General features: G+C 35.5%; 1 protein-coding gene across 14 annotated transcripts in view; it reads right to left on the reverse strand.

Moving 5' to 3' along the window:
* The window catches only part of ERC1 (ELKS/RAB6-interacting/CAST family member 1), a 287,995-nt gene that overhangs the window by 207,953 nt on the left and 65,734 nt on the right, over positions 1–14,308 (reverse strand). For 7 of the 14 annotated variants that reach the window (XR_004389888.1, XR_003990580.1, XR_003990578.1 and 4 more), the window contains exons 4-7: positions 7,752–7,826; positions 5,519–5,674; positions 3,680–3,763; positions 891–1,058 (exon numbers count right to left, since the gene is read on the reverse strand). Coding sequence is in view for 8 of the 14 variants with exons in the window: in XM_030479672.1 (XP_030335532.1) it covers positions 891–1,058; positions 3,680–3,763; positions 5,519–5,674; positions 7,752–7,826 (483 nt within the window). In the remaining 6 variants the exon portion in view is untranslated. The remainder of the gene's footprint in view (positions 1–890; positions 1,059–3,679; positions 3,764–5,518; positions 5,675–7,751; positions 7,827–14,308) is intronic. The other 7 variants (XR_003990582.1, XR_003990581.1, XR_003990579.1 and 4 more) reach the window with 1 other exon arrangement.

Consider the following 14,308-nt stretch of genomic DNA (forward strand, 5'->3'; position numbering starts at 1 on the left):
ACCCACAGATTCACTAAACATGGCTAAAGGAAAGCTACATGAGGGTAAAAGTTCAAATAAATTGTCTTACACTTTTGTAATACGGAATCTTTCTACCAGTGTTACCCCCAGTTTTTCAGCATGCCTATTTAACAGCTCCTTTGGCTTTTTACTGTTTTTGCTGTAACAATACAAATATTTTTTGATGCATGACCGCCATCTTTTGGACTTCTGCTAACACTACAATTTTCCAAGCCAGGGGATTGAAATGCTGTCTTCCCACATTTCATGTTTGTTCTTCAACAATATCCAGAAGCAACAAATTTATGCTATACTTATTACCTATTTGATGTTCATATATACACTTACGTCTTACATTATCAAGCATTTGTTATCGAAACACAGTTTTGTGCCAAGTATTGAAAATATTTATCCTTTATCTTAGAATATGCATCATAAAACATGAAAGCCTGTATTTCAGGTGTAAGCACAGGCTTACATGCAAGATTTCCCGTACATGCTGACTGTAGTAGTGAAGCCCCAGCGAGTTGTATGCTAACGGAACACTCTTCCTTTCTCTGCTCTCTCTTCGCTACATTATTGAAAATAAATCCCCCAAGCTCAGGCATTGCAACTTTCAATTTAGCTGTGCCTAGGAAAAACTATATTGGTGACTGCATGCTAGTGGAACATGTCGTACAAGTGTGTACTCATCCATGGGAATATATGTACATTTGCGATAAATCCCCTTGCCTAGAGAATCTAAACATAGAATCAAAAGGTACAACATGCTCAGAGAAGGCAGTACTGAGTAGCTATGGGACTGTGTAACCTAGGCAAGAAGAAATGAAATAATGCTTTTTATCTGTTTCTCTATGAAAAGTCAGTAAGTACAGAATTGCCCATTTCACCTCTGTCTGCAGGATGGCAGCTCTTTGCTCTTTAGCTGTAAGGGACTCTTTCAGAACTTCAATATGCTGCTTGCTGTCAGAGAACTGATTTGTGAGGGTCTCCAGCTTTGTCTGCAAGGCCAGCAACTCAGTGTCTTTGCGTGACAGCTCCTGTTTCACCTGACCAATCTGAAAAAGAAATAAAAGATGGGCAAAGGAAAAAATAATTTATATCTTCCTTACGAAATAACTATAAATTCACATAACTATGAACAATCTCTAAACTTATCACATGGAATTGTGAAGCCTTCAGTTATCTTCAGTGGAAGGCCAGCAAAAATTTGTGTCATGAGCAAAAGATACAAGGAAAAGAAGGGGGGAGCAAAAGCATCAATTTTTCAAGACAGGTTCTTTTAACAGACACAGTCTGTTCTTGGATATCTTTCAAAGGACTGACCAAAACCAGTTTCTTCGCAGAAATAAGTTTTTAATGAAGATGAAGCAGAACTGTAATAAGAAAAATACCCTTATCCTGTGATATCAGAAAAGATGATACCCACAGGTCTCTCTCAGAAGCACGATGTTTGCTTTGAAATGTCAAACCAGTGAGTTTCCGTCCATCTCTCCATCTAATAATCTAGCCTCATGCTTACGGTGTATGTAAGCACATTTACATTTCCCACTACTAAAAAAACAGCATTTCAATCTTCTAAGAAATAACTTTTAATTTATGGAAGCTTCTTAAAGCAGATGCAAATACACATCCAAACATGAAAACTGGTTGTGGAATTGCACTTTGTTGAGAGAAATTTCCTAGATTTAATTTAGTAAATTAAATCAGTACCAAAATGCCAATTTATTTTAACAAATCTAAGTTGCATTATCATGTAAAAAGACAAGCGTAAGAAATTTAAAAGTAAAGCACTGAAATGAGATGAACTCTCATTCTGAGTCCTAGCATTACCAGGACAATTTTGATGTAAATCTGAAGGAAAAAAAAAATAAAAATTAAAGAGGACTGGGAAGTCTAAATGTCGCCCTATGTCCAAGTTTATAACCAACTTTCTGGTTTGCCTCCAGTATACCTCACAGAATAAAACAGCAATATCTTACTTTTAGATATTATATAGCAGAGGTGGACATATCTCTAAAAATGAAATAGCTTTCCCTTCTTTAGCTTGAACAATTTTGTTCAAAATCCCTCAATCCCCAAAGTATGCCATCCAACGTTTCAAAACAGAAATTAAAGGACATCACAAACTAAAAAAAGCCACATCTTTGGGAATGTGTCAAGAACAAAATTTAACTGATATAAGCTATAATTTATATATTTTTTTCTTTTATTTTTCATTAGAATAAACACGTGTATTAGTAGAAATGACTGAGAGGAAAAGCTTGGGTAAGTGTGGTTTTATCTTTACAACACTTTTCAATAAAGGGCAATTAAAGAAAAAAACTCTTGACTTAAGAGTATTAAAATAGCATCAAAATATGTCCTCCAGAACTCCTGTGTTCCAGTGTGAAACAGCATACATGAGGAGATAAGCAAGAAGGGGAGAAGAAGAAGGACATCTATCTCAAAAAAACCTCACATGAACTATTTTTTTAAATGGAATAATGGGAAGGAGTATAAGAAGAATTTAATTTATAGAACCATTCAATAGTTTATTGTTCACGTAATTCAAACATCCTAGGTTTGTTTTTTCATATTTTTACCTTTAAAAACAAATATGACCACAGAATGATCTCACCACCTATTTACATTAGGTACAGAAATATTTATGTTAGCAGCACTATTTCTGCTGTCAGCTACTGGCCAATACAACCAGTTGCACAATCCTGCTAGGCACAGAAGAATAGCTAGGAAGAAATGAACTATTTTCTGCTAGTTATGTTATAGGCTAGTCATGATACTTCTGGAGTATCTAAACAAAAAAAGCACCCTTAAAAATTTCAGATGACAAACTCTTTCAACTAGTAGGTATCCTGAATTATAGCAAAACTTTCTCAAACCAGTTTGGTCTTTCTTTGAAAAGATAAATCCTTTTTGGAGTCATCTCAGACAAGATGTTTACTCTAAATACTTGTGTTTTGGTGAAACGCTGTTATTTAAACACAATCATATTTTGTTACATAAAAATTTCCCAGTAGCGCCCTAAGATCATTCTCTCGAGAAATCCCCATTTCGGAGCTGGAAGCCCACACTGCCAACGTGCTTAAGTTCTTTAAGAAGAATGCAGCACATACCATTCCAAGTTGCAAAAGAAGTTAAGACAGCATTAAGTGCTCACACCTCTCTTCTCGGTGAGACACTATGATCACTCAGCAAATGCGTTAATTTCACAGCAAAGGAATAACCTAAGTTCATGCTGCTAAAATTAAACCATCAGTTTTAAAAAGCGTTCAGCATCCAGCTTTTGTTATTTTTTTTTTTTTGTGAAACAACGTTAAGAGTTTTCAGCACATTTTCAAATTATTTTTGTTCTAGTAGGGTAAGCAAATCTCTTTGAAAGTCTGGCCCCAAAATGGGTGCTGAATACTTTTGAAAAGAGTAAGTTATTGCTAAAACAGCTCATACTGTTAAGGAAACCGTTAACAAAACAAATATAAATGTTCAGTTGAAGAGTGATGTTATGGACACCAAACCATGTGAACAAAAAGACAGGCTACAAGGCTGAGCAGGCTGTTAGTTCTACTGTTACACCAAGTCGTTAAGAAGTTAAGAGAAGACAAGCTACCCCAAAGCCAGAGAGCTAGCAAGCCCCAGTGAATGGCCACTGCACACAAAAGATAAATCTTACTGCAGAGACCTCGGCTTGGAGACCAGCCACTCTTTTTTTCAGGTCCTCCCCTTGAGCCTCTTTGGCACTTAGCTCTTCCTTCAGTTGCTCTACCTGTCACGACATTGTTATGCTTTTAAATATTCATCATCTGTCAGCTTCTAGTTAGCCTGTGTCAATCCAAGTAACTAGAAGTGACAAGAAACTGAACAGAAGGATCAACACTCGTCACTCATTTTCTCTTCCATTCTTCATTAAGTCTTTTCAAAAGTTTAACGTCTCTGTGATTTCATACAGGCTGCCAGACAAGAACTTGATTATGAAACAAAGATGTACAGTTATCGTTACGTTTATGCATGTCAAGTATGGGGCACTTGACCCAACGCTTTTGAAACTGGAATTCATGAGGAACTTCAGACAAGAAAAGGAATGTTTTTCAGTTTAAGAGAAATAAAGTCAATTGTCAAGATACACCCACAGATGACTATACAACACAATACTGAAAAAACAAATGTTGTGCAATTACGAAACAAAATAGGACAGCAAGATACCATGATTGGAGCTGGCTGTGAGTCATGAGTGAATAGTTATCAAAAAGGAGAAAATTTTCTGCAGGAAAATAAATGAGCAGACAGTCGACAGAAGAGATCCAGGAATGGAGCAGCTGAATAGATCTGTACGCCCACAGAGGGAGGGGAGAAGTTGAAGAGTTGCTAACAAGGGAAGAAGGAAAGAAGGAAAGAAGAAGGAAAGAAAGAAAGAAGCAACGATGGAAGGAAGAAGTGCTAAAATCACCTCTGCATTCCTAATTTGAAGGGAATTCAAATCCTTCAATTCCTAGTAGAAGCACCTCAGCGGGGTAAAGGGCAAAAGTGTAAAAGAACAGATGTGGTTGAGATAAATCAGTGAGCTGGCATGAGGGAAGTAGAAGGAACAAATACTTAGTACATGTTTCTACTTAAGGACAAGTAACGCTTCTTGTAAGGACAACTAACTTTCCCTTTTTTTGACAAACAATTTCAAGCAGGACAAATGCAGTAGGTTACAATTCCTCAGTTCCTAGGAATTTTCAACCTCTGTTCCAGGGATTTGTACACAGTTTGAAGGGAGTACACAAAACCTAATTCCCTAATTCAAAAAAGTAAGATTGCTTTTAAATTTTTTAATTTACTGTACAAGGTGGCCTGAATCTTCATTAGAAAATGTTACAGCCCACTAAAAGACTGAGAAACACTTCTTTGGGAGAAACAAAGAATGAATTAACTTTTGAGTGTAGATGATTCAGCAGTCAGTGTCCATGTTTATACCTGAGAATCAACATGTCTCACTGCTGAATTTGTCCTGCATAAATTAATGCTGGCACTACCACTGTTGTAGAATTCTGATTCCACTACTGGAATGCAATGGAAAGCCATTATAGTGACAGTTCACGCTCCTTTCAGTCTTTACATACTAAAAGGACCTACTAGTTATAGTATAACAGTTGCAAAAAGAAATACTTTTTTTCAGTAGGCTACATTTGAACAGACCAAATAAAACCTAAAATTATAATGGATTAGCGATGTTCTAAAGATACACAAAACACAAAAATCTTCCTGAAAGACAAGAAAATCAGGTGTGACAGTAAAAGCAGAATTTGGGCCACTGACCTTTCTGAACCACCATTACAATATTTTCAAATTTGAACACAAAATTCTCTTAAATATTTTTAAGTTATTTTAGTGACTTCAAGGCAGAATACAAATAAATTCTGGTTCTCAGCACTTGAATGGGAACCCAGACTGTAACTCCTTACTGAAGTATGAAAATTTCTCTCATCTGTTCGCTAAGCTTGGCTGATCTCCCCACTCTCATTCGTTTTCTCAGTACCTTATTTTTCATGAATTTGGAATGACTACGGTACACCTCCATTTGCTTCATTTCCTCTTCACGTTCTTCTGTGCTCAGAGCTCCATTTGACTTCAACATCTGAATCTCCTCTTCCAAATCCCGGAGGCCACGCTCCATGGAAGAAATTTTTGAATCCTGAAAACGGTTAGAAAAGACAGCTAAAGATACACAGTTAGGTGATTTGTTAACATACCACTGGAGTAAAAAATAAAGGAAATAAATTGTTGGACATGTACCTGCCCTTGAAATTTACTCCTGAAGTTCCTACAGAAATCAGCCTACACCTCTTTACACAGCATCCGGCTGAGTGCTCAAGTACTTATTTTTCAATTTTTTATATCTTTCAAGGAAAAGTAAGAGTTTAGTACTAAAAGAAAACATGGCTAGGGGCATGGACACAGTATATGATGAATAAATAAAGGAACGGGAGAAAAGGTTGCCTTGTAATGCAAAGCTGTATAAACCAGAGAAATTTAATTAATTAATAATTTAATTGAATGAACAGTCACAGTAAAATGTGACTGCAAGAATGACAAAAAGATGGGTTTGTGCTACGAGTGCTTTAAATGCGGTCACAAATGGGGAACATAAAAAGCACCACAAGCGAGGAAAAGATGCAACAATCTAGTTTTGGGTGGAAAATTAGTTTTGAGTGGATAAAACAGCAGAGGATCCTTCAAGTATTCTGGCTCATATATACAACATACAAAAAATTTCCATGGATAAAAAAATATACATCTGGGAAAATCAAAAAGTCAATCTACCATTATCCTCATAGTTTTACAGGATGATCAGAGGTTTTCAATCTACTTGGTTTACCGCTTCTTTAGAAGTTTTATGTGTTGGGAACAGCAAGAACAGACTCATACAGCACACAGAGCTTCATGCATGCTCATGAACATGGATATGTATTTATGAGTCGTAATCTCTTAAAGCAGACTATTTTTTTACTTAATTTCTCAAAAATATTACATCTTTCCTGAAATACAGGTAGGATTTGAAACTATCCTTCATTCTTTCACAGACCAATCCTTCTTTTTTTTTGTGTTGAATAATCAAAGCACAGCTGAAAAAAAAAAAAGCCTGACAAGATTTTAATGCCTAGGTTTTCACTCATGAGGTAAGATTTTTCTGAAGGACCATTATGAAGATATAGTCGGATCTCACGCTTAAGTTTTGATGATTAAGTTACAATCAGTAAAGCGGGCTTATGCAACAAAAAATTAGAGAGGTGGTAAGGTGAAGTAATATGTTCTAATTTACAGAAGTATTTAGTTTCAGCCCTCACATCACTTCCCAGAAGTAACAGTGTTTCTCTTTTGATAGTAAAGACAGTTTATTGTTACCAGATGGTCAATTAGTTTTCATTACTATGGACCACGAAGCTGACTAATAAAAGAAAGATGGTAAATGAATGGCTCCAGGGTAGAAAGATGGGAAATGACTATGGAAAACATTGAGATTGAATGGAAAGAGTTGGAAGGGTAAAAAGGAAGGAAAATAAAAGAAAAAGGCACAGACGAAGGAGGGAGATAGGGGAGATATGAAAATGGAAGAGAATAGTTTGCAAAGATAATTTCCAATTTTTTAACTGTATTTGTCCAAACCCTGTCTGATGCACTTTATCGACCATACAGTATGAAATACGATCGCATAAAGCTGTGTAAACCACAGACTCCACTTGTGGCCCTGGAGCTCTTGGCAAATTGCCATTGTTCCATTAGATACTTGAGAATTCAATCACAAAGTCGTCTAGAAAAGTTAGATTTAGCATGACATACAAACATCTTTCTAGCTATATGACCCATTCTTTAAGGAGGTTTTGAGTTTGCAAATGACTAACTTTGTTGACACACAGAATGCAAAGCAGCATTTCGAATAGTGACATTATAAAAAGAAAATAACCCACATCATTATGAAGACCTACTAATCCATCATTTCCATCCTTGTAATACAACGCACTCTTGCCTAACTGAAATAAAACTAACTGTATATGCTGCTGCAAGCAGACAGAAGGCAGGTTTCTATTGTGTCATGAAGCAGCTCTGTCTCTTCACTGATCAATAGTAATAGATAATAAAACAGTATTAAAATATACTTATTTTAAATTAGAAGACTGACAGAAGTAGATGGTATTTGGTAGTCACCTTTCATACGAAAAACCTATTTTTCAGAGAACAAACCCTACTGCTGCCTATCTGCAATCATTTACCTTCATCTCAATAACAGTTTGCAGAGCCTTTGTCTTGGCTGTGTCAGGAGCATTTTCAAATCGACGATGGATCTCCTGTACCAGCAGAAAAGAAAGCAAGAATTAGCCTAATGGTACTTTGTTCCACTTACTTACCAAATACAAACAAAATTACTAGCAGCTTCTCTTTCTAATACATAGCACAACTATGTACTAGAAAGAAAAAAAAAAAAAAAAGTTGCTTTTCCTAACTTTAAAATTCATGTATCTGAAAACAGAATAATTCTGAAGATGATTCTTTAAGATTAAAAAGGTGAAGAATGATCCAAGAGCGAAAAGTATCCTATTCTGAACTACCTGAATTTTTGCTAAATGTAGTAAGTTCCATCTCCAGCTGTACCTGTCACATCACGTGTACAACCATCCAAAGACTGTTATTGTAGAATAAAAAGAAACAGCTTGATAAAAGAAACTAAAACAAATTCTTGTTAACTTTCAGAAACTGAGAAAACAAAAGAAGATCAAAAAATAATACGCCAAAAGTCTATTTTGAATAATGTATTATAGCATCATAGAATCTTTTAGGTTGGAAAAGACCCTTTACTTCAGTAGTGCAATTACATACTAGATGATTTCCACTTGTGCAGAGACATGGTCTCTGACCTGAGAACATGAAAGCAACTACTACCAGGGAAATGGAATAAATGGAATACACAGCAGGAGAACAGCATGCCACTGAAGAGATGCTGACACAACAGTGTCTGCTTTTTACATTGCACAGCGTTTTCCCAAATGGAAAATTATTCTAAGCTTTTTCTTTAGAAATGCCTGTATCCCCACTGTCTGAAGTGATGCCTGGCACTTTGGCAAAGGAAATGTCTTACTTCTATAATCTTAACTAATTCCATTGTAATTTGGATGACATAACCTGCTGAAAAACAACACCTCCCACCTCTTGATTGCACAGTAAGGACTTAATTTTGGCAAGATGCCTACAATTCTAAAGAGCCTGAAAACAGGGCTACAGGCAGACTGAACCTTGCTAGAACACAGATTTAAGTGTGGCTGCTGAAGGCAGTGCATAGATATCCTTCTTAATTGTGAAATATAGGTTACATACTTATCTTTCAGTGGCAGAATGGAGAAATACAAATATTTCATATCTCTGATGCATTCATATTATATTGAGGACACACACCCCACAGATGAATGAAAATTCATATTTTCATCTTCAAACCAGGACTTTGCACAATAATTAAAAGCAAAAATAATCTTTCATTCCTTGCAAGTTATGCTTTCTGATAAAGTAACAAAGCATTATTCCTTTCTTCTACTTTCACACATAAAAAACTTTCACATGTAACTGATGTTGTTCTGTAACAGCTTAGTAAACTTCAGCATCTTCTCACCTTTGAATGCAACCGCGATTATTATAACAAGGGGCGGCTCATATATATATGTTTTGTATTTTAATGATATGTTCAGTGATTATTTCAGAAAAAGGTAACAAAAAAGGGGAAAAACCTACTTGTTCCCCAGTTATGTGCATCATGCATGCTTTTCACTGTTAATTACCATTGCTATTAAAAATATGCACTATATTTGTTTTTCAGTTGAGTGGGAACTTTTAGCTACCAGGTATCATCACAACATTGCCAAGAATATTGAAGAATGCTCTATCATCCCATTTCTGTTCCCAGTTTTGTGTTTAATACCTCATTATGACAACCTAGTAGTTTCCAAAATTCTTTGACATGAACAAGAAAAGCTGCAGGTGGATGGACCCCTTGTTACCTGTTAGGCACTAGTGCTACCACTACAGGTATACTGTGTCCACTTTGTTTGTGTACAATTTCAAAATTATATTGATATATTGAAGAGAGTTCAAAGAATGACTGCAGGAGCATAATTTGTCTTTAGGGGGAAAAAACCCCAGCTTTATGGTGCAAATTGATCACAATTTTAAAGTACCTTCACAGGCAACAAAAATTGAAAATGAGCTGTCCTGTAGAAAAAACTTTTAAGATTCAGTAACTAGAAACTGAAGGCTAGAAAAAGTCAGAAGTTTCAAACAGCATGGTCACCTTAACCAGAGTTGGAGTTGCTACTCCACCACTACCAATTTTTAATCAAGAATATCTATCTTCCTTTAAAAAAAACCAACCAAAACAAACCCTACTTCAAAAAAAGATATAAACTAAAGGTGTGAACCATATTACATCTGCCAGGTAGGTCTGCAAGGGAGCACAGTACCCCTATGAGAAACAATACTGTAATTCTCTGGTCAGTATAACTACACAGAACAGGTGATCAAACACACTAAGAACACTGAATATGTAAAGAATAGCTGCAACGGAATGATTTTAATGCACCATAAATAACAAATTATGTGGGTTTTTTTCTGGTCTAAGAAACACCAAAATAATTGAAAATTAGAGAATATAGTTTAGAATTGAAGGAGTCCCCAATATTGATCAGTATCAGCACTATTTCTTAGAAATATTAATTTCTTTAAAATATTAATAAATTATACACGTGCATAATAATGAGGGAAGGAATTTAATCAGAAACATTTTCTTCCTTCATAACCTGGCCCTATTATTGTTATTCGCTCAGTTATTCCTGCCTCTGATTTTGCATGGGATTTGGAAGAAATGTGAAAGTGCACTTTTAAGCGATGATGTTTTTATAGTGGAGTAGGCTGTGTGCTTAAAAATACAGCAACTTATCTCTCAGTAGCACCACAAGATAAGCACTTTCCAAAGCAAAAAAAGAGATATCTTCCATTTCCTGCAAAACCTGCTTAATCAGGAAGCATGTACCACATTGAAAATAGAAAAATATGCTCTCATACATAGATTTCTTCACAAAAAAAAAAAGAGAGATAAAAAATATGTGCAATTAAAAGCAGAGCTGTAATTCTGATTTATTGGTTTTTTATCTTAACCGGCAGACCCACTTAATTACAATGAAATGTAAATGTTCCAACCAAAGTAAAGTTTCACAAGCATCCATCGGTTCAGCGTTAACTATCATTGTTAATTTTAGAAATTATTTAATAGGCCTGTAAGATCAAATAGATCTTTAGTTGTATGGAAGGACAAATCATACCTGACTAACCTGATTTTCTTCTACAGTGAAGTAACTGGCCATGTGGGTAAGTGGTGAACAGTGTGTGTTGCACGTCCTTCGACATAGCTTCCAAACATCCCTGAGACCAAATTGGTGAGATACAGACTGGATAAGTGGTTAAGAAGGTGGGTGGGCAATTAGCTGGACTGTCAGGCTCAAAGCCTTGTGATCAGCAGTATGAAGCCAATGGGTAGCTCCTTGCTATTGAAAACCCTCAGAGGCTGATACAGTGGCCAAGACTGCTCAGTGCCTTTATTAATGATCTGAAAGATGGGATAGATGGCACTCTCTGCAAGTTTTCAGATTATATGAGATTTGGGGAAGACATGAATTGGGAATAAGCAGTGTGCCCTTGCTGCTGTTAAAAAAAAAAACCAAACCCAAACAAAACAGTGTAAGAGGAGAGGATGAGAGAACTGGGTTTTCTTCAGCTGAACAGAAAAGAAGGTTTGGAAGGAACCTCAATGCCCTCTCTGGCTTATCTAACTGGAAGCTGTAGAGATAAACGAGACAAAAAGTCTTTTCAGAAGTGCATGGTGATAGGCAACAGGCAAAAGTTGCAGCACAGAAAATTCTGAATCACTAATACAGAAAAAATTTTACCAGGAGAGCAACCAAACACTGGACCAGGTGCCCAGAGAGACTGTGGAATCCCCATCACTCGAAATTGCGCATTTGAGCAGGAGGTTGCATGAGATGACCCCTGGGATAGCCCTTCAACCTGAGTGACTCATTTATATAAGTATCTTTACTGACTGGGACCTGAAGGTGACTGGATAGTATTACAATTGCTTAGTTTCAGGATTTTAACCAGTACTTATCAGAAAGTGCTCAATACCAGTAACTTTAAATTCTATTTCAGCAACACATAAAACTTAACTGAAAATGTACGTATAACAGGAGTCCTGTTATACTCTTAGAGTTTTGTTACGTAAAAAGAATACAGTCAGACAAGTTTGGAACCAATAACCACAACAGTTCTTCAAATTATTTCTGTATTTTTCCATTTGTCATTTCCTGCATTTGCTAAACAAAATTAACGTAATTCCTTGAAAAATAAATTGATTGTATTAAGAAAGAGCATAACTTGGAAAGATTTGCTAAAAACTGCACACACATGAAGGGTCCCAGCTGCTCTGAAGCTCATTATCCCTGGGTAAAGAAACCAATTTTATGAATACATTCAGACAGTGATTTCTAAATCCAACCAAAACCTTGGCTATTAGGAGACTTAAGTTTGTTAACAAAGGCATCATCTAAAGTGAAAATTAAAACACAGCTTCTAGTTCACCTCAGTATTCCAATCAGCAAGAAATAAAAGCAAAATCCCTCAAAACTTCAGTGTTAGAGCCAAGGCAAGATAAAGATGAGAGAGGCCAATTGAAACCATCATATTAGCTTTAAGTAGCATATCACTGTGTTTAAGTTTGACAGAAGTATGGATGTAAAAGCTGAAGAAAAAATTAAAAATGAAAAAAATTAACATTAGAATCCTAATCATGTAGAACTTTATTTATATACGTATTATTAGGTCTTCATTTTTCCTTTTCTCCCTCTTATTTAAGGTGCAAAAGCATGTATTTTCTACTTGAATTAGCTTCCGACTTCTTAATAGTATTTTCAATTTTGGTTTTTTCCTATTGCAAAGTTTCACACTTGCAGAAATAAAATTCCACAAATTTCATGTCCACTGAAGACACTGCAGGATAAAGGATAATATTAATATCTCCAAGGAAAATATACTTAAGCTGTAATTTGTAAAGAAAGCAAATTATATTACACATATTGACAAAAAAAAAATCTTCTAATATAACAAAACATCAAAAGACATTGAATTTTATGTATTTTTAACCTCTAATCCCCAGCCAGATTTATGCATTTCTAAATTGTTTCATATGATTTTAAGAAGCCCATCCAAAGGGGAGGGAGGTGCTAAAATGAACTATTTAGAAATTTCACCTTGTGTGAGTAAAAAGAAAAAAGAAAAAAATCTCTTTGAAGACTAAGTAGCTCAGTCATATAGAAAAAAATATTTGAAGTTAAAACCATTAAATCTCTGTCATTTTAGCCACTCATTCTAGAAAAAGTATATGAATAAACCCATATAAATTTTATGGATTATTTCACTTTGATGAGATCATAACTGTAACACAGAGAAAACATCCTGAGAGAAGACTGCAGTTCCACTTTTTTTTTCCATTCACTTAATTACTACACATCATTAAATGATTATATAAAAATCATAAATTTGCTATACAAGAATCAGAAAGCGTTTATGATTTTTTTGTAGTCCGGAACAACATAGGTCAAAAGAATGAAGCAGAAACAGAAAAGGCAAAATCTTGATTTTTTTTTAACTCATTAGAATGATGTCTCCTAGTATAATGGTAGTAAGACCTCCAGTTACTGAATCTATGTACTCCAGAAACCCAAAAATTCTCTCTAAAAATGTGTCTTATTTATGTAGTAAAATCTTGGAACAGGACAAAAGTGTTCTTTGAGGTAACTCTAATTGCTCCAATTAAAATTTCTAAATCCTTCTTTGAGCCTAGAATAGAAAAGGGTAAGAATTTTAACACATGCATGGAAAAAGAACTTCTTTGCAAAACTTGTCACAGTTAATTAAAATCTGGTCAGATTGAGTAAACAACCTTTCTCTTCACTGGGCACTGTTCAGCAGTGCTCCAACGGTATGTTTAGATGGCACGTCCATTCTTTCTTACTGAGCTCCTTGGTGCTGATGTTTGGCCATCACAGTATCAAGTCTGATAACCCAAAACTAAGTCAAGTATATATACATTATAGCCTAGTACAAGCCTGCTTGCTGCTTGTCTTACTCTAAGTGAAGACATAATAAAGAATGCTCATAGAAATTTAGTGTTACTTCCTAGAATAAAGTGAGCACTGTTTGGTTCAAAATAGCTACAAACAGAAATCAGTTCTTGTAATAAGGCCATACTAGACGACTGCAATACAGTTCACAAACAGGACTTTGTGGAGTTGCCATTTCAACAAACACTGAAGATGAAAAGAAATAATAGCTTTTTCTGCCATAGCCTCTTTCCTTAAGTTCACTGTAAATGCATGCCCTTATGAATGACTCATTTCAGTGACTGCTTTACATACAAAACCACCCTTTATTTGTTAAGCACTACATCCCTAACTCCTCAATTCAGTTTTGCACTCAGCTGTATTAAAAATTCATCCTGTCCGAATGGGCCCAATTATTAAAAAAATAATTTAAAAGCATCACACCTGTAACATACTATCAAACACAGGTTCTATGACACAAAGACCAAAGCTACCGTTAGTTCTTTCCTTGTTCCACACCACTGTAACATTCAAACTTTGAACCTAGAACTGACTCCTGAAGAAACTTTCTAGGTGAAGAGTTTATTTCTGTTTCCAAATAAAAGGCAGCAGTCAGACATCTGCCCCAGTTCAGA

Source organism: Strigops habroptila, chromosome 3, assembly GCF_004027225.2.
Source record: "Strigops habroptila isolate Jane chromosome 3, bStrHab1.2.pri, whole genome shotgun sequence".
NCBI lineage: Eukaryota > Metazoa > Chordata > Aves > Psittaciformes > Psittacidae > Strigops > Strigops habroptila.